At 50.2% G+C, this 19,040-nt stretch overlaps 2 protein-coding genes across 8 annotated transcripts in view; one reads left to right on the plus strand and one right to left on the minus strand.

The window, feature by feature from the left end:
• PKNOX2 (PBX/knotted 1 homeobox 2) overlaps positions 1–14,567 on the plus strand; it is a 329,979-nt gene extending 315,412 nt beyond the window's left edge. For all 7 annotated transcript variants that reach the window (XM_050755704.1, XM_050755705.1, XM_050755701.1 and 4 more), the window contains 3 exons: positions 10,180–10,256; positions 11,130–11,308; positions 12,351–14,567. In XM_050755704.1, coding sequence (XP_050611661.1) covers positions 10,180–10,256; positions 11,130–11,308; positions 12,351–12,577 — 483 coding nt within the window. In that variant the 3' untranslated portion in view covers positions 12,578–14,567. The remainder of the gene's footprint in view (positions 1–10,179; positions 10,257–11,129; positions 11,309–12,350) is intronic.
• Positions 1–19,040, minus strand: part of HEPACAM (hepatic and glial cell adhesion molecule) — a 543,784-nt gene that overhangs the window by 515,127 nt on the left and 9,617 nt on the right. The gene's annotated exons all lie outside the window — the stretch shown is intronic.

A 19,040-nucleotide genomic window follows, 5' to 3' on the forward strand; every position in this document is an offset into this window, starting at 1 on the left:
GCCTCTGTGCCTTGGTGTTGCCTTTGGTCACTCCACATTCTTTGCATGCCTCGCTACCTCCCCTGCACAGAGCATCGTGTTAAGTCTTGAAGGGATTACAGTCAGCCCTCTGTGTCTATGGGTCCTGAGTCCCTGGATTCAACCAACCTTGGATTGACAATGTATTTTTAAGTGGATGGTTGTATCTGTCCTGAACATGTATCACCTTTCTTCTTGTCATTATTCCCTAAACGACACAGTATAACAGCTATTTATGTAGCATTTACATTGTATTAGTTATTGTAAGTAATCCGGAAATGTTTTAAAGCATACGGGAGGATGTTTGTAGGTTATATGCAAATACTACACCATGTTATATCAGGGACTTGAGCATCCATGAATTTGGTATTCACCAGCGGTGCTGGAAACAGTCCACCACGGATACTGGGGGTTGACTGTACCTAGCTGTATCCCTGTCAAAGGCCCATCTACAGGACCCATCCACACGCCTGACATAGGAATGGCAGTGTTTCTTAGAAACCACACAGCCTGTGGAAAGGACGTGGTACCTGCAGCAGGACCTGGGTTGAGTTTCACCACCCCCTCTACCGAGCTTGTCAAGCTGGGGTGAGCTTGACCTTGTTAAGCGTCCGTTTCCTCTGCTATAAGACAGGAGCCACAATATCCAGCTCATAGGTTGTTGTGAGAATAGAATAAGCAGCTGGGCATGAAGGTTCTTTGTCCCCATACGGGCACCGCTACTGGTACAAATGCCTCCAGTCTCACCTTGGGAGTTCCCATAATTGGCTTTGCCTTGGAAAATGCTGAAAGAAACTGCAGAACTTTTGGGGAACCTGTGGAGGACAGCAAGAACCCCTGAAAAAACAAGAAAATGGCTTAGGGAGACTGGCCCATTCTTGTTCCAAAATATCTTGTCTGCTACTTTTTCCTTTAACTTCCTCATACTGTCTGAAATTCCACTTGCATACATATTTTTTTAGGATTAATTTTTTTAATGAAATTCCACTATTAGAGACCCATTTTAAACTATCTAATCCCTGTAAAAAGCAATGACTATGAAAGCCTGTGAGGCCATCATTGATTCACAGCTTAGTATGAATTAGTTCAAAAGCTTGCTTTTCTATTCCTACTCAGCTAAGATCAGCTTCATGGGAAGAATGGGGCCAGGCACAGTGGTAATCCCAGCACTTTGGGAGGCCAAGGCAGGAGGATCACTTGAGCCTAAGAGTTCGAGACCAGCCTGAGCAACATAGCGAGACCTCTTCTGTTTAAAAAAGAAAAAAAGAAAAGAGGGCCGGGTACAGTGGCTCACACCTGTAATCATGCCAGCACTTTGGGAGGCTGAGGTGGGTGGATAGCCTGAGTCTAAGAGTTCGAGACCAGCCTGGGCAACATGGCAAAACCCCATCTCTACCAAAAATACAAAAAACTAGCCAGGCATGGTGGTGGGCACGTGTAGTCCCAGCTATTCGTGGGCCTGAGGTAAGAGTTTCATTTGAGCCCAGAAGGTCAAGGCTGCAGTGAGCCCTGATTGTGCCAGTGCACTCCAGCCTGGACAACAGAGTAAGACGCTGTTCCCCGCCACATTTCCCCCCCAAAAAGCTGAGTTTTTTATTTAAAAAAAGAAAAAAAGAATGGGGGCCAGGCACGGTGGCTCATGCCTGTAATCCCAGCATTTTGGGAGGCCAAGGCAGGCAGATCACAAGGTCAGGAAATCAAGACCATCCTGGCTAACATGGTGAAACCCCATCTCTACTAAAAATACAAAAAATTAGCTGGGCGTGGTGTTGGGTGCCTGTAGTCCCAGCTAGTCAAGAGGCTGAGGCAGGAGAATGGCTTGAACCTGGGAGGTGGAGCTTGCAGTGAGCTGAGATCGCACCACTGTATTCCAGCCTGGGTGACAGAGCAAGACTCCATCTTAAAAAAAAAAAAAAAAAAAATAGGAAGAATGCCAGTGCTTGTTGGTGGTAGAAGATGAAGGTTAAAACACTTTCTAACAGCATTTTGAGGAGCCAAGCCAGAATGGGGTGCCAGAGGAGAAGTTTCTAGCAATTGCTCTCAACCTCTCTAAGCCTCTCTATCTTTTAAGAATCTGATGAAAGCTTATTTAGATCATTGTGAACATAGTTTCAGGGCATTTGACCCTGAAGTCGGGGGGGCCAGAGGCCTGAGATTCAGCATGCTGACTATAGGGTGACACAGAACCCAGGGGCTTGTGAGAAAAGGAACTGTGGCATCGTGTCAATAGGGCACAAAAAGGAGACGCTGAAGGTTCACATGCATCAATCATGGAGTCTTCCCCAGTCGGGTTCTGACCCTGAAAGCAGAGATCAGTTTCCCGCCTGTCCTTCCTGAAGCCCATGGACCCCTCCCCACTTGAACACAGACCTTTCACCAAAGTGACTTTTAGGACTAGCCAGGAAAACTGCCTGTTTTTAGAATAACTTCTGTCTATGAAAAAAAAACATGATCTAGGTTCCAAATAATGTAACTCTTCACAAACACCCAAATTTCAGGTATGAGACATGATTTCAGCACTAAGGGGGTTGATCATATAACTGGGGAAATAAATGATACACGTAAGCCAGGAAAGGTCAACCCATGACGTAATCAAGTGCTATTATACAAGCACGGACACTCGAGGGGCTCAAGAGCCAGAAGAGTGGGTCCAGGCCGTAGAATCAGGTTGCAAAAGGTTCTTTGACATCATGTTCAGAGGGGGCAGGCAGGATGGGGAGATGTTTGTTCCAGTGACAGACATTAACAGGAAGCATATCATGTGAGGAGCGGCTGAGGGGTCTGGGCATATTTTTCTGCAGAAAAGAAGGCTTGGGCAGCCTGTTCCTTTATGGCAGCGTGGGGTAGCACACGGAGCAAGGACTTTGGAGGCAGATAGGCTTGAAGTTGGTCCAAGCTGTAATTTTACTTACTGTGTGATCTGGAACAGGTTAATGAACTTCTCTGATCTTGCTTTCCTCTTTATAAAATGGAGATAGAAATGCTACCTGTGATGAATAGGACTGATAATAAGTTAGAAAACACAGCGCCTGGCGGGTGGCCATGAGTTCAACAGAAAGGCCTTCCTACCCATCAGAGCAAAGGGCTATGCACTGAGCGATGGTGGCCTTGCAGGCCACTGTCTGACACTTTTTATGTCAGCATGCATAGAAAATGATAGCAAACCCACTAGGCTGCTTACACCTGGAGACCAGCCAGGGAGCTCTTGCTGCTGCAGACTCTGCAAGCCACACCCAGGCTGAGGACACCGCTGTCTGCACACTTATACCTTATTGGGGTATGCTGGCTGAAAGGGGCTCCTGCCCTGTGGGAGAAGCTGGACACAGGGACCCTGAGAGCTCTGTGTAATATGGAGATGTTGGTTAACAGGGTTTGGTTGGAGAAGCTGGCATTTGGGCTGGGTCTTGTGAAGATGGCTAGGATTCAGGATTGGGTAGGAAGAGAAAAAGGAGGGGTCATTTTGGATGACAATTATCTCTTAGATAATCATCAATGCCACTATGATTCTTATTGGCCAAAGGGAGTGAGCCCTCGCTCCAGGTTGTTGTCATCAAATCCTCTTCACCCCTTATTCTCATCTTGAAGCTTGGGAACAATGCGGCCCCTTACCCCAGCCATGACTGTTTTCATTCCAGACGCTGCTCAGGCATCTGTGCCTGAAGGCCTTTAGTGTAAGGCTACCAGGAGGCAGGAGGTCAGGCCAGCTGGGTTCTTGGTTACATTTCTCTCTTTGTCCCAGAGAAATGTCCCTCAGACTCCTGCCTGTGGTGTGAGGGTTTTCCCTACCCATCCTGCACTGTAGGGGTCTAGAGAGAAGCTGCCCTCCAACTCCCCAGGAGTGATGGCTGACCGTCAGAGGCATCCCCTGGTGTAGCGCTGTCCCAGGGTGTGTGCCCCGCTGGCAGTGACTCCCCTGGGAAGGAGGAAGATTGACGCTTCTCCATCCAAGACTGAGCCTTGTCGACAACAGGCAAGTCAGCTGCAGGGTTGGATGGAGGAGCTGAAAAGGGAAGGTGTGCAGGAGACCCCTGGGTTGCACTGAGCCCCAGGACACTCCAGAGGGCCTGCAGCTCTAAGAGAGTCCACCTGAGAAATGGCTGCAGGAGATTTACAGCCTCACAGCATTCCCCAAGAAGCTTAAGACCCAGGTTAGGATAAAATGTCTCCATCATAGTACACAGGGGTTGGGGCAGGCAGGAAAAAAAAAAACCCCATTTGAAGAAATGAGAGTATTTGTACGCTCACAGAAGGGGCTGCTGGGAGGCTCCTGCCATCTGCCAGGAAACAACCTGTGGCTTCTTCAGAGACACAGCCACATGCGTCAAGCCACAGGTTTATTTTATTTGTTATTTATTTAGCAAACACTCACAGAGTATGCTAAGCACTGTTCTAAATAGCTTTCACGTATTAAGTCATTTACTGGTACTGATCAGTTTAGCTACACACACACACACCTATATACATATATATACATACATATATGCACATATACTCATTTAATTCTTATAACAACCTTGAAGCAGGTGGAATTATCTCTCCCATGTTACAGAAGAAGAAACCAAGTAATTTGCCCAAGGTCTCACGCTGGTTAGAGACAACACAAGGATTCAAACCCGGGCAGTCCGACTCCAGAGTCCATGTTCTCACCTACTTCTAACAGTACTGCCTCCAAGTCTTCTTTAGAGAGGTGACCAGTGTGCCTTAATGGACTCTTAAGTACCCCCTTTTTCTCTTCCACATCCTCTCCAAATATACGTTCAACAATAATTGAAAAAGCAGCATTATTAGTAAGTAGAGCAACCTGCTTCTAGGTGGAGCTCCTGGGGGGCCCCAATCACTGATGTTTTCCCCACTCCCCTCTAACCCGCAGATGCCCACAGGAAATGGTGAGAAGCATCAGTTACTCCAAAGACCCCATGTTTGTTCATTCAACAGATACGTACTGAACACTTACTACCTGCCACACGTATTTCCTTGGTGCCAGTGAAGTCAGGTTGAAAAGAAAGACATGGTTCCTTTTCTCAAAACACTTGCAGCCTGCCTCTTGGGATGACAGGTAGTTTAACTACACAGATCACCCTTGTAGTAGGAAGAATCCTAGACAGGGCAAGCGCTCAGAGCTCATAGAAGGGGCATCCAAGAGGGCTTCACTTAAGCAGGGATGGGGATTGGGGGAGGTTAAGAAGGACCCATCTTGCTGGCATTGTGAAGGATAGATTGACACAGAAACCGGAGGGAAAGAGAAGAGTTTTGAGATTGCAGGAAGGTAAAGAATGGGACAGCAGTGTATTTTCACAGTGGAACACTACACAGCGATTAAAATGAACAATTACAGTAAAACAGAACCAGCGTGGATGAATGATTCCATTTACATCAGGTTCAAAAACCTGATGTCAACAGGGCCATCATGTTTAGGATGTAACACAGATAGTAAAACTGTAAAGAAAAGCAAGAAAGTGGTTACTGTAAAAGTCAGGAGATCTTTGGAGAAGCGTTTGGGAGGGACAGAAGGGGGTTTGTGGGGTGCTGGTAGTATCCTATTTTTTGACCGGGGGTGGTTACATGGGGTTTGCTTTTCTTTGTACTTTTCTGAGCATTCATGGTTTTAAGGGGAGCAGGGATAAAAATGAGAACAAAAATGAAAGAATGGAAAGCCTGAACAAGGACAATGACTACAGAAAGAGAAGTTTCTTCGGTGACTTATTGTGCTTCTCTTTATTCTAAAAGGCTTTTTCCCCCCCATTTTAACATTTCTGAAATTGGGTACATCCCACCATCGATGGCCTCTTAGATGTGATGGAATGTGGGCATTTTAGGGCTCCCCACCATCCTGGCTGCCTTCCTCTGGGTCTCTGGCCTTTCTAGAGTGGAACCACCCCAGAGTGGTGACTGGCAGCAGCCTGTGGCCCCACAGCCGTCAAGAGGGAGAGGAAGGGGAAAAGCGTGTGGTGGCCTCTGGTGCTGTGCTGCTGATGGCAGGAAACCTAATGGAGGCTCACTGGTCTGAATCAGGCTCCAAGCCCCGCTCCACCAGTGTCTGTTGACACTGACAGACTGCGGCTTCCCATCTGCTATGTCCCTTGGTGACCTGGCCCACCTCGTGGTGAGATCTGCATGGCTAGGAGGTGGAAGGACAATTGCCAATGGGCCGTGTGTGAAAGAAATGTCCAGGGACCTGTGAACCAGCACTGGCTTAGCTTCCTTCTGAACCATGTCTGGGCAGAACTCACTCTTTCAATTGAAAGATGCTTTTAGCGTCAGTTTAGTCCAGATGAGAGTTGCGTTATGGGGCTGTGTAGGGAGGTATCAGAGAGAGATGGGAAAGAGTTGAAGTCAGATTTCAGAGGAACTTCCTGGTGGCAACTACAGTGCCGTGAGACACCTACTTGGTGTAAATACCATAATTCCCTTCTCTAGAATCCTTGACTATTCAACTAGATGATGCCTGGAGGCTTTAGTGCATCGCACAGAGCGAGTCAATGGAGCACACAGGCTTACCCTGCACTGTCTCGTTAAATCATCCCCATGTCCAAGAGGTAGGCACTGTTTTGCTATTCCCATCTAAGGATGGAAGACATAAACAAAGGTCACTTGCGTGTGCCAGGGTCACACAGTGTTAAGGGGGAGTCAGGACTCGATCCCATCTCTGAAGGTCCTTTACTCCCTGGCAGCACTGCCCAGTCGTGTGAGGCTCCAGCTGTCCCTGAGAAGGCTCTGTCATCTAGTGTGTTCTGTACCTCTTTTTCTTTTTTTCCCCTTGCTTTTCATGAGCTGTAGATCCTTCTTTTTCAAGGAAGGATTGTCTACTTCCAGAGAGCTACTGTCTGGGCCCTTCTCTTCCAACTCCAGGGAGTTCCCTCCAGTAATGAGCAGAGAGCAACCACTGTGGCTTGATGGTTTGCCGTGATCTCATTTGATTCTTCTTCCCGTCCTTGGCCCCAAGCCTGGCCAGTTGTGCTAAAAGTAGCACTGACCCAATCGTGGTCTGTCCAGGGGCCAGGACTATTTTGACTCTGTCCTCAGGAATCATGTGGTCTGAGGTGTGTACAAGCTGGACTGCTCCCATGACCACTCAGATGTGGTGCCAGGAATGTTCTGGCCGACACACCTGTCCCCAAAGCTGCTAAATGCTGCTACTTACCCCGTGGCCCCCCGCGTGTGTCCTGGGATACCGGTTCCAGGAGGGACAGGCGGTGACGACCTGCACCAGGGAGCGGTTAGGGGCTTTATATCCTCGTACGTAAGAGAGCGACCAGCCGGTTTTGGGTGGCACTTGCTTCTCATAGCTCCCCATCAGACTGGAGCATGTTAATCTGTGTATTTGTGACATCCACTCCGAATGGGGGCCCAGCAACAGAAGCCTCCTTAGAGACAGCAAACATTATTCTTCCAAGGAAGGCTGGAGGATTTCCTTCTCTGGAGGCCGTTAACAGTAGAAGAACTTTTCATCCTACTGGCTTAAACATAAGTCAAGTCCTCGTGCAAGGCTCCTGCCTGGAACATCATCCTCTCCTCTACTAGAATGGCTTTGCCATTCTTCGAAGTCCAGCTGAAATCCCCTTCCCTAAGGACTTTCTTCTTTTGTCACCAACCAAGGGTGCTTAGCACGGACTTCCCATTAATAGAGAGGCTTTTTCCTCCTTTTATCCTTTCCGTCTAGTCTGTGGGCTCTTAACTTCGGATACCTTTTGCTTGCCGGCACCCAGGATGCAGCAGATGCCCTGCATTTGTGGGCTGGTGAACCGGCACAGCCAGGACGGCCGCTAGCTCTGCCCAAGAAAACAGTTTGCATCTCCTTATTGTGCTAGTTCATTCCTCAGTTCCCTACACAATCCAACATTGGCCTCTTTGCCTGTCTGCAAACTGTGCCTGGTCTGCACACTGGGAATAAACAATGTCTAATAAGATGAGGTCCCTGCCTGAGAGAAGCTCATGGCCTAGTGGGGGACACATATCTTGCTGTCTAGTGGGTGAAAAGCAATCATTCAGAGGCCACCATGACCAGCTTTGCCTCAGGGAGTCGGGAAGGGCCTCGCAGAGGCTGTGATCTGTGGCAGGCCCTCACAGACGCTCAGAAAGGCACGCGAGGACAGGCAGGAGGAAGCGCGCTCCAGACGAGGGCCAGCACTTGTGAGGGCATGGAGGCATGAAAGGCCCTCGGGCCCGGGAAGGCCAAAAAGTCACCATATTTTTGCTGCATTTTGTCTACAGACCAGCTGGCTATGGAAAAGGAGGTTGCTTGGCTCTTTCCCACAAATAGAGAGGTTGGAGCCAGGCACTAGGGCTTGACCCCACAAGGTGTCAGAGTTCTCAGAGTCCCTACCCCCCTGCCCCCTGGGGCCGTCTGCACTCCCTCCTCCCGTCCTCCCTCTGCTCCTTCCCAATTCGAATAAAATTGCCTCCTGTAAGGCTGATGTGCCTTCTTTCTTGTTAGAATCTTCATATTGTATGAATCCCAAGTCCCAGCTGCCTTGGCAGGGTGGTCAGGGTCAGAGGTTTGCATTAAAGCAACACATGGTCCTGATCACTTCATTTGGGGGATGCTGAGGCAGGGAAGAGGCTGCTCTCCTTTTCCACCGGTAATGAGAGTACCGCCAAGGCTGCTGATCGCAACCTTTTCCTCAGAAAGTTTTAAGCACCTTCCAACACTGATAATAACAGTATTGGTACCTTTTATTGAGCGTTTTGCAAGTGTAATTTCACTTATTTGTTAGATGACTTGATGATGTATAGTTAAGTGATACACCTGAGATTTCATAGCTAGTCATAATAGAGCCAGATTGTGAGACCTCCCATCTCGGGGACCCTAGACACCTCAAGCACCACTTTCTAATACCGCTCCAATCAAAAGGAATGATTTTAGCCTGAGGATGCTGGATGGCTTGATCTTCTGCCATAAGAGCCCCCAAACCTCCTCTAGCTTCCAGGACAAAACTGTGCCTTATTCAGATGTTCGCCACACCTTAATTGCACGCCTGCTGGGTGCCAGGCACTGGGCTGTGGCCTGAACAAGTCCTAGGAATGCATAGACTCAGCCATCATGTGGCCTCCCTCCTGATGGGGTCAGGGCCCTCTTCCCACTGACACCGAGAGCCTTTTCATCCTTTAATGTGACCTGTTCTGTCTTCCCCACCGCTCTGGCCAGCACCTATTTCTCTCCTCCTTCTTAGCCTCTACAGTGCTCATCACCCAAACCACAGCATCGAGTGCTCTGTTTTTGCTTTCCTTCACTCAGCAGGCATTTGTATGTCATTTGTATGTGGAAGGCACTGGGGATATATTCAGTATCCTGGTGCCCTCATGAATCACAGTCTGAGAGAGGGAGACAGACGCGTAGTCAGTGCACGGGCTACAGCATGCGGGGGACTGGGAGAGACACCTGCCCCGCTCTCTTTCTCATCTCCACTCAGTCCTGTAAAGTGGCATCGCAAAGCAATGGAAGAAAGACTGGACCCCAATCAGAAGATCTGAGCTGGTGCTACCATCTGGGGGACACTGGAGGAGTCATTCCGTCTCTTCATCTGCAAAGTGGGAATAACAATGCCTAACCTGCCTACCTTTCAGAGTTTTAATGATGTGCTTTATTAAATAAAATTATGATTTTTTTCATGAATAAAATGCATGAAAGCATTTTACAGGTTATAAAGCACTATACAAGTAGTACTTATTATATTTCCCTTCTGTCTCCTAGCAATGCCTAGCATAAATCTGGGCACATAGTAGATATTCAGTAAATATCAGTTAACTTAGATTGATCCATTCACCCCGCTTATCACCTTCTATGGACGTTTGAGGCCACTGGAAACCCTAACACTGACAATGCCTGCTGGGGACAGCAGTGAGGATCAAGTGAGAAGGATGTGCCTTGGAAGCTGTCAGTACTGAACCATCCTGGTCTTGGGAAACCTCCCTGGTTCCCCATTGTGTGGGCTCAGTTGCGGGCTGGCCAGTCTGGGATGTGGAGTCTCAGGCATGGGGCAGCCTTCCTCCAAGCCCTAGGTCCATTCTCTGTGGGGAGCAAACGTGACACTTCCCCAATTTTGGTTCCCAAACCACTCAGGCTGCCTGGCTCAGGATAGTGTCCATGGCATGGGCACAGTCTCTCGGCGGGGCCAGACCAGCATGTGCCCAGCCCTCACTAGCCTCCGCCTCTCGTTTCAGCACCCCTACCCCACGGAGGACGAGAAGAGGCAGATCGCAGCCCAGACCAACCTCACCCTCCTGCAAGTAAATAACTGGTGAGTTTACACCATCTGCACACAGGCTGCCATATCCAGGGGGCACCTTCTGGGCAGGGGAATGCGTAGCAAAGAAAAGAGACTCCAATGCCAGGATCTGCCTCAATCTCAGCCCAGCTACCATGCCAGTCCCGCCATTTGGGCTAGAAGCAGAAAGCAAGAATCAACACTGGCACCTGTGGCTTCATCTGCAGCTTCTCAGCGCCCTCTGCTGGGACATGGTGTCAGGCACATCCCTGGAAGCTCCTTGAGGAATAGAAAACCCACGCCCACCGAAGCCCCCAGCCCACCTGCACTGCAGAGAGAGACAGGATTGCCCGCACCCGTGTGCTGGAGGCCAGTGCTCATCCGGTCTACCCCACCCCCATGTGAACTGAAACTGAAACGTGCTGCAAAGCTGGGAGTGGGGAGAGGGAGGAAGAGTAGCCATTCTGACCCCACAGGGATGTCAGCGTTCCCAGTCTCTGTGCCTGGCTGGGCTGTCATGGGGAGCTCAGAGAGTGCGGTCTGGCCGGATGGAAGTAGACCCGAGTTGAGGGCCCTGATCCAAGCCCTCGGCCCTCTGGAGAGAAGTCAGAGGTTAGTGCCTATGACTACCATGCTCTCCTCCCCTGTTCATCCTGGAAGGTCTTGAACAAGGATTTCTGGCCCCCCATGCATTCTTCCCATACGACTTTGCAGTTTCCAAGCCCCGGGAGATTTCATGAAGTTCTCAGTACCCAGGGCCCTTCTCCCTGCCGGGCTTTTACATCCGGGACGGGAACCCCGATCTGCTCTGTGAAATGGAGTCTGAAGGCAGCTTCACCCTCCCTACCCCCACCCCAAGGCAATGCAGGCGGTGACTCACCAGGTCTCCACTTTACCTCTGGGCAGGTTCATCAATGCCCGGAGGCGCATCCTGCAGCCCATGCTTGATGCCAGCAACCCAGACCCTGCTCCCAAAGCCAAGAAGATCAAGTCTCAACACCGGCCCACCCAAAGATTCTGGCCCAACTCCATCGCTGCAGGGGTGCTGCAGCAGCAGGGCGGTGCCCCAGGGACAAACCCCGATGGTAAGAACTGGGGCTGAGCGTACCCTGGACAAGGCCTGGGGGTGCTTCTGGAGCTTCTTTAGGTCAAGCTGTGCAAAGATTCAAGGGCTGTCTCCTTACCTGGGCTCCCATCGCTGCTCTGTCACAGCAATTATCCCTCCCCAAAGCCCTAAAGAAGGGGCTGTTTTTGAACATAATTTAACAGACCAGATGCACTCTCATAAAGACAAGTGGCAGCTGGTGGTCACGCAAGTCAGTGACTGCTCAGCAGAGCCCCCCATGTCTGCACCCATCTGAGTTCCTTAGCACCAGTCAGTATCTGCGCAGCTCCTCGGGAGCCAGGGCCATCTATAAATACCAAGGCAGGCAGCTGGCTCGGGAACAGAGGCTAGGAAGAGCTGTTTTCCCAGCCTCTCCATCACACCCTCCATATACACTTTTCTAATTGCCAGTCGCCTAGTGCACAATGAATAATTCAGTGAGCCAGACATTTTATAGCTTGGCACATGAAGATAGCTCTGCATGGGGAGTGGGGTGTAGGTGTGTGTGTGTGCACACATAACCTCATGCACACGTGTATGCGTATGGTTGCACACAGGTTCCTTTGTGCTAAGCCATCATCTTATGGGTTATGATGGGGGAAAAAAAAAGATTTAGGGGACTAGACCAACCTGGGAGAGAATCCCAACTCTGTCATCACTGACAATGTCATCTTGAGCTAATGACTTAACTGTCTGAGACCCTGTTTCCTCCTCTTTAGAATGGGGATAATAATACCTACCTTACAGAATTGTTAGAAAGTCAAAAGTGGTCAACACATAAAGAAAATGCTCAGTGAATGGTGTCTGGGAGTGCTGCTTCCTGAGATGGGGCAGGAAGTAGCTGACAAGTGAATGGATGGGAGACTTCATACCAGGGCATTGTCCAGCTCAGACTTGGGCAGCCCTAGAAAGGAGAAGTTCACTGCTCTATGAGCCAGTCCATTACACCCTGTCCAACACAGAGGTGCTGGCCCTGACCGGCAGCCCCTGCCTCGTCCTGACCCTTGCTTTCTCTCATGCAGGTTCCATCAACCTGGACAACCTGCAGTCCCTGTCCTCAGACAATGCCACCATGGCCATGCAGCAGGCTATGATGGCTGCACATGATGACTCATTGGATGGGACAGAAGAAGAGGATGAGGATGAGATGGAAGAGGAGGAGGAGGAGGAGCTGGAGGAGGAGGTCGACGAGCTGCAGACAACGAATGTCAGCGACCTGGGCTTGGAACACAGTGACTCCCTGGAGTAGTCGGGCAGCCCAGATGGCACTGATCATCGAGCAGGAGAGGAGTGTCGCCGGGAGGCCTTCAGGGTGGGGGGGAAGGGGACGTGGGCAGGAAGCACCGAGGGAGTTGGGCCCTAGCTTCCCCAAATCAGTAGCTTGAAGAAAGGCAGAGGAGACACCTGTTCCTTCCCAACCACCGAGCTTCAACGAGGACCCCAGTCCCACTTCCCCGGAACTGCCAAGGACTCTGTTTGGCGGGGCCAGTCGAGCAGCCTGTATGGAAAGACAGCAGTGAGATCTGGACTCACCAAATCCCTGAGGACAGACGGCACCCATGGCCCCCACCCATGGAAGGACTTGAGTCGTTTACAAGCCCTGCACTGTGAGGCAGATTGGTGCTGTTCACAGAGTGGGCCTTTGCTCCGGGGGCAGACTTAGAAGGAAGGGGAGAGACAAAGGGGGACTGAGTTTCATCCCCAGAAGGTTCTCAGCTCCTTTGACAGACATTCAAGGGCAGGAGGGAGCCCCAAAGCATAACCAGTGGCCAGAGGAGTGGGAGGGCCTGAGGCATCACATCTTGCAGATCAGAATGGGATAGAATCCACCGGGCTCCAGCTCATCCCTCCAAGGCCCTGTCTGTGTGCACAGCAACCATGGACATGGAGAGAGGGATGGGAGGCACAGTCCCCTTCACTCTCTCCTGGAAACAAATTGTAAGCTGGTGGGCTCAACCTGTGGGAGGTTAAGAGGAGTCCCTTCTGGGTTGACTCCAAGAGCCAAGGAGATGGCAGACCCTGGGCTAGGAGCCATATCAAGGTGACTTTGAGGCCACAGCTGTCCCTAGGTGGTCACAGAACTCAGCTCCTGTAACAATAGGACAATGGTGTTTTACCCTAGATGCTCCCACCCTCAGTGCTCCAAACCCTCCATAGACCTTCAGAGAAGGTGAAAACAGCTTATCTGGGAATCTTTCCACCCAGCGGGTCGCCACAGCCATCCCTCTGCTCCCAGGCTGGCTCCATCAGCCTCCAGCTTCCTTTCTTCATTCTGTCCTTCAGGGAAGGCAGAAGAAACATTGGAAGGCATCTAGTCCAGTGGGAAGCCAGGGGTTGGAGAAGGTGCTATATCCCCCTTCCCACCAATATCCAAAATGTGGGGGAGGGCCCAGAGAATGGCACCCAAGAGCCTGCGGGGGTGCCCACCCCACACACCCTGCTGTTCTAACCCTGCTGTCCACAGCCCTGGAGGAACTGGGGCCCCTGGAAGGAGGAGGAGGCTCTCCACTGTCCACCCTAACACATACCCTCCCACCCACCTTCCAGACCCCCTTGGTTGGCACCCTCTCCTCCTGTTCCCTCTCACCCCATGGCTGTGAATGACAGGACTGGTCACATGTGTGTTTTCCATTGGGTTTAATTTAATGGACGTGCAGTTTCATTTGTAAATTGTGCATTAGCCATCTCCTTCAGTGGCAGGATGTGAGTGGCGACCTGGCTCAACTGGAGGGGACCCGCGGGGCTTCCCCTCTGGGGCTTCCCCTCCCCCACCTGCCTGGGGTAGAACAAAAGGATGGTCACTCTTCCGAGGTCTCCCTGAAATGAATGTATTTCTCCCCCAAAAGAGCTGATATTTAATGTTTTAATAGGGATTTTTGAGAAACAAATAACCGTATTTATAATCTGGGTGATCCAATCATTTTTTACTCCCTTTTGATGCCATACATAGAGGAAAGTCTAGCTTTTTTGGCGTGAGACTTTTGCAATGTGCAGTGGGATAAAATGCATTTCCTTTTCTGGTTCGTTTCTCTTGTTCACACACACACCCCCCCCCCCCATTCCACTCACCACCTGGACAGGTGTCCCCCAGCACGGGCACACTGGCACACAGGTGCCCACATCTCTTCCTCCCAGCCCCTCCACCTGCCTAATGTTATGCAACCTCCTTCTGATGTATCCACCAAACCAGTACTGAATGTGGCCGAGACGTTTTCAGTAAATCTTATTACCTACCGTAACCCTGGTGCACAATTCTCTTTCTGTGGTTGCTGTGGCAATCCTTTGCTCTTTTCATGGGACCCGAGGCCAGACAAAATTTGGAGGCCTCAGTATACACCTGACTACCCAGGGAAGGGGACACGGTAGATGTGCGTCCTGCGTGAGCTCAGCTGCCCTGTCTGGGGAGGAAGAGCCAAGTTCGGCACACTCACCTTGTGTGTGGCCAGTTGTAAGGCAGAGCTAGGGAGAGAAGAGAAGGAAGCTCTGCACTGCCCTCTCCTGGCAGCTTCCCCGACGGCAGCGGAAGCTCGGAATCCGGTCCCTCATGTCCACCATACTCCACCTCCCTCAAAGGCTTCTGCCTTCCCGTTTCCATCCTCAGCCCACGAGGGATATCTTTTTTTTTTTTTTTTTTTTTTTGGAGACAGAGTCTCGCTCTGTCACCCAGGCTGGAATGCAGTGGCCGGATCTCAGCTCACTGCAAGCTCCGCCTCCTGGGTTTACGCCATTCTCCTGCCTCAGTCTCCCGAGATGGGGTTTCACTGTGTTAGCCAGGATGGTCTCGATCTCCTGACCTCATGATCCGCCCGTCTCAGCCTCCCAAAGTGCTGGGATTACAAGATTTCATGATTGAAGCTGGTGCCACCACGGCCCCACACCTAACCTCAGTGCCCACTGTTTCCTGATGAGGAGGTGAAAGTCCCAGGCAGCGGGAGGGAGAGGCAGTCTTGGCTGCGGCCTTTCACCCTGGAGCTGTGTCCAGCGGGGAGCCTGCCCTTGAATCCCAGGGGTCAGCACCGTAATCCCCCAGGCAAGAAGAAACTCAGGGGCAGCTGATCTCCCCACAGAAGTGAGTGGCAGGCCTTCTTGTCACCTCCAGACGAGAGGGTACCTTCCTCAGTCACCCTTGCTGAGAGGTCTGAGGCATCTGTTTAGAAGCAGGAGGGGAGTGCCTTGTTCACGTTCAGGAATTCTGGAGAGTTTGCACGTACTGGCAGATCACCCCATGGCCAGGTGGAAGATAGGGAAGCCAATGGTTGGTTACACAGGCAAAGTGGGCTCCGAGCAGCTCTGGTGGAGTTCCCTGCATCACTGCCCTCAGGAGCCCAACCTCCCTCCCCATCCTCACACCTGGAGAGAGTTCTGCAAACTCAACAGAAACCCCGCCTCTCTGGGCAGAGGGAGAAAATCTTAGGAACTGCATGATCGGAACCTCACCTCCAGAGCTGGGAAGACAACAGTCCTTTAAGACAGAGGTTTCTAAGGAACACACTGTTGAAAGATATGCTACCAAAAAAACAAAAAAAAATCCATGCCCAAATTAGCCTAACTGCATATTCTATTTTGCTAGTAGAGTTTCATCATACACATTATTACACTAAAGGCTCTGAAAAATCCTGCAGGAAAGAAACCTGTTTAACTTTGTTTCAGTTGTTCCCAGATTTGCTCCAACTCCCTTTTTTTCAAGTAATATCTATTCAAGTTATACTGATATTCCACAAAACACACTTTAAGGAACACTATTCTAAAGAAATTGCAGAGTAGCCTGTCCTACACTCTCCTCCCTAAGTTTTTCTGTCAAGTTCTACCAGCCATCTTTTCAACCACGCTGCCAACTCAAAGTGGGTTTTTTGTTGGTGTTTTGTTTGTTTGTTTGTTTGTTTGAGACAGAGTTTCGCTTTTGTTGCCCAGGCTGGAGTGCAATGGCACGATTTCGGCTCACCGCAACCTCTGCCTCCCAGGTTCAAGCGATTCTCCTGCCTCAGCCTCCCGAGTAGCTGGGATTACTGGCATGAACCAGCATGCCCAGCTAATTTTGTATTTTTAGTAGAGACGGGGTTTCTCCATGTTGGTCAGGCTGGTCTCAAACTCCGGACCTCAGGTAATCCACCTGCCTCAGCCTCCAAAAGTGCTGGGACTACAGACATGAGCCACTGTGCCTGGCCTTTTAAAATTATTATTATTATATATTTATTTATTTTTGAGACAGGGTTTCACTCCCATCACCCAGGCCAGAGTACCATGGCACAATCTCAGCTCAATGCAACCTCTACCTCCCAGGCTCAAGTGATTATCCTGCCTTGGCCTCCTGAGTAGCTGGGACTACTGACATGCACCACAAGGCCCAGCTAATTTTTTTGTTTTGTTTTTGCAGAGATGGGGTTTTGTCATGTTGCCCAGACTGGTCTCCAACTCCTGAGCTCAAGAGATCTGCGTGCCTCAGCATCCCACAGTGCTAAGGTTACTGGCATGAGCCACCACTCCTGGCTGAAAGGGGTTTCTGAAATCACCTGAGATGTAGATAGTTGTGTTTTCAGGAGCCGACAACCTCTCTCTGTGCATGACCCAAATGCTACCCAACCCATAAAGACACGCCATAATCCCTGTGGAAATACGAGAGATGGATGATAGGGTGAGGGGTAGGGGAAGGTTTCCTTTACCCCAAAATAGAACTCTGATATCAGGGCTCTGGCAACGACTCAGACTGACTTCTGCCCCCTACCCTCCCCCCACCCCACTGCCGACCCATCAGGAAAGACCTTTCAAGTTCAGGGATCCTGCTCATGGGAGTTGGTGGCCAGAGCTCAACTTCCTCGATCCAGGATCCCCTCTCCTGCTTTGCATGGGGCCCCATGAGGGCAATGACCGCCACACTGCAACCTGCTCAATTCATTGCTGATGAGTCATTGATTATCTCAGCATGCTTTTCTCCAGCCCTGACTCTGTCCCAGGCACTGTTTTACAAGGATACACCTGCGGCTAACAAAGACCGAGTTCTTTACTTCGGGGAGTTTACATTCTACTAGAAACAACTGAGACTGGTCCAGGTGCGGTGGCTCACAGCTATAATCCTAACACTTTGGTTGTCTGAAGTGGAAGGATCACTGAGCCCAGGATTTTAAGACCAGTCTGGGAAACATAGCGAGACCCGCCCCCCCCCCCCCCCCCCCGCCCCGCAATATCAACTATTTTAAAATATATATACATGAGAAAAAAGAAAACAATTGAGACTGAAAGAGTGCTCGTAGCATCCCTGTAATGACTATAACTATGATCCCATCCTTTGCACGGAAATCTCAAACTTCATCATTCAGAGCTGCAGCTTTCAGCTCCACTGCGAGGTTCAGTTTAAATTCAATTTTCAGACCTGTTTTGAGCCATATATTGTTTTTTTTTAAAATTATGTGCCAACATTTAAAAGTTCGAAGGTTAAACATTAAAAAATCAGATTCCTGGCTTCTCCTGAAAAATCAGACAATCAGGCAACTTTGGACCTATATATTCCCACTCGGCCATGATTGAGTGTAGTTGAATTAACTGCTGCCCCCTAAGGCACGTTCTCCATGTCATCAGGACATTTGCAGCCCCTGTGCTCTCCCCAGCACTGAGGCTGAGGGTTCATTGCCCATTTACTATTGGCTGTCACTATTTGGGTGACTGGTGGCTTAGTTATGCTTCACCCATGCCCTTTTTTTTTACTCCCTCTCACTGCAATATCTAAGTGGTTATTTTTAAGAAGGGAAATATTCATCTCTACTAATTACTCCATAAAGAGTAAGAAGGGCTGGGCGCAGTGGCTCACGCCTGTAATCCCAGCACTTAGGGAGGCTGAGGCAGCTAGATCATGAGGTCAGGAGTTCGAGACCAGTCTGGCCAACATGGTGAAACCCCATCTCTACTAAAAATACAAAAATTAGCTGGGCATGGAGGCACATGCCTGTAATCCCAGCTACTTGGGAAGCTGAGGCAGGAGAATCGCTTGAATCTGGGAGGCGGAAGTTGCAGTGAGCCAAGATCGCACCGTTGCACTCCGGCCTGGGCGACGGGACGAGACCCCATCTCAAAAAAAAAAAAAAGAGTAAGAAAACAAGATAGTCCAAGAGGGAGAGCCCTGCCTTTGGTACAAAATATTGGAGAGAAGATATTTGTTTGTGGGCATAAAGATACTCCTACCTTTCACAGCAAAGTATACCTGTGTCTTGTATCCAGATATCTTCACTCACACATTTTCTTTTTTTTTTTTTTTTGAGACGTAGTCTGGCTCTGTCACCCAGGCTGGAGTGCAGTGGCGCGATCTCGGCTCACTGCAAGCTCCGCCTCCCGGGTTTACGCCATTCTCCTGCCTCAGCCTCCCGAGTAGCTGGGACTACAGGCGCCCGCCACCTCGCCCGGCTAGTTTTTTGTATTTTTTAGTAGAGACGGGGTTTCACCGTGTTAGCCAGGATGGTCTCGATCTCCTGACCTCGTGATCCGCCCGTCTCGGCCTCCCAAAGTGCTGGGATTACAGGCTTGAGCCACCGCGCCCGGCCCACTCACACATTTTCTGCCTACCTTGCCTCCCCAGGCAACAGTGAGGCTCGGGGCATAAACATCATCAGGGTTGCTTGTTATAGACACAATGTAGGTTCCACAACCAGTGTTTGCCTCAGATAGCTAGGCAAGACGCTCAGATGTGGAGGAACATTGCTCTCAGAAAATAGTTTTCAATTGTT

This window comes from Macaca thibetana, chromosome 14 (assembly GCF_024542745.1).
Source record: "Macaca thibetana thibetana isolate TM-01 chromosome 14, ASM2454274v1, whole genome shotgun sequence".
NCBI classification, from domain to species: Eukaryota; Metazoa; Chordata; class Mammalia; order Primates; family Cercopithecidae; genus Macaca; species Macaca thibetana.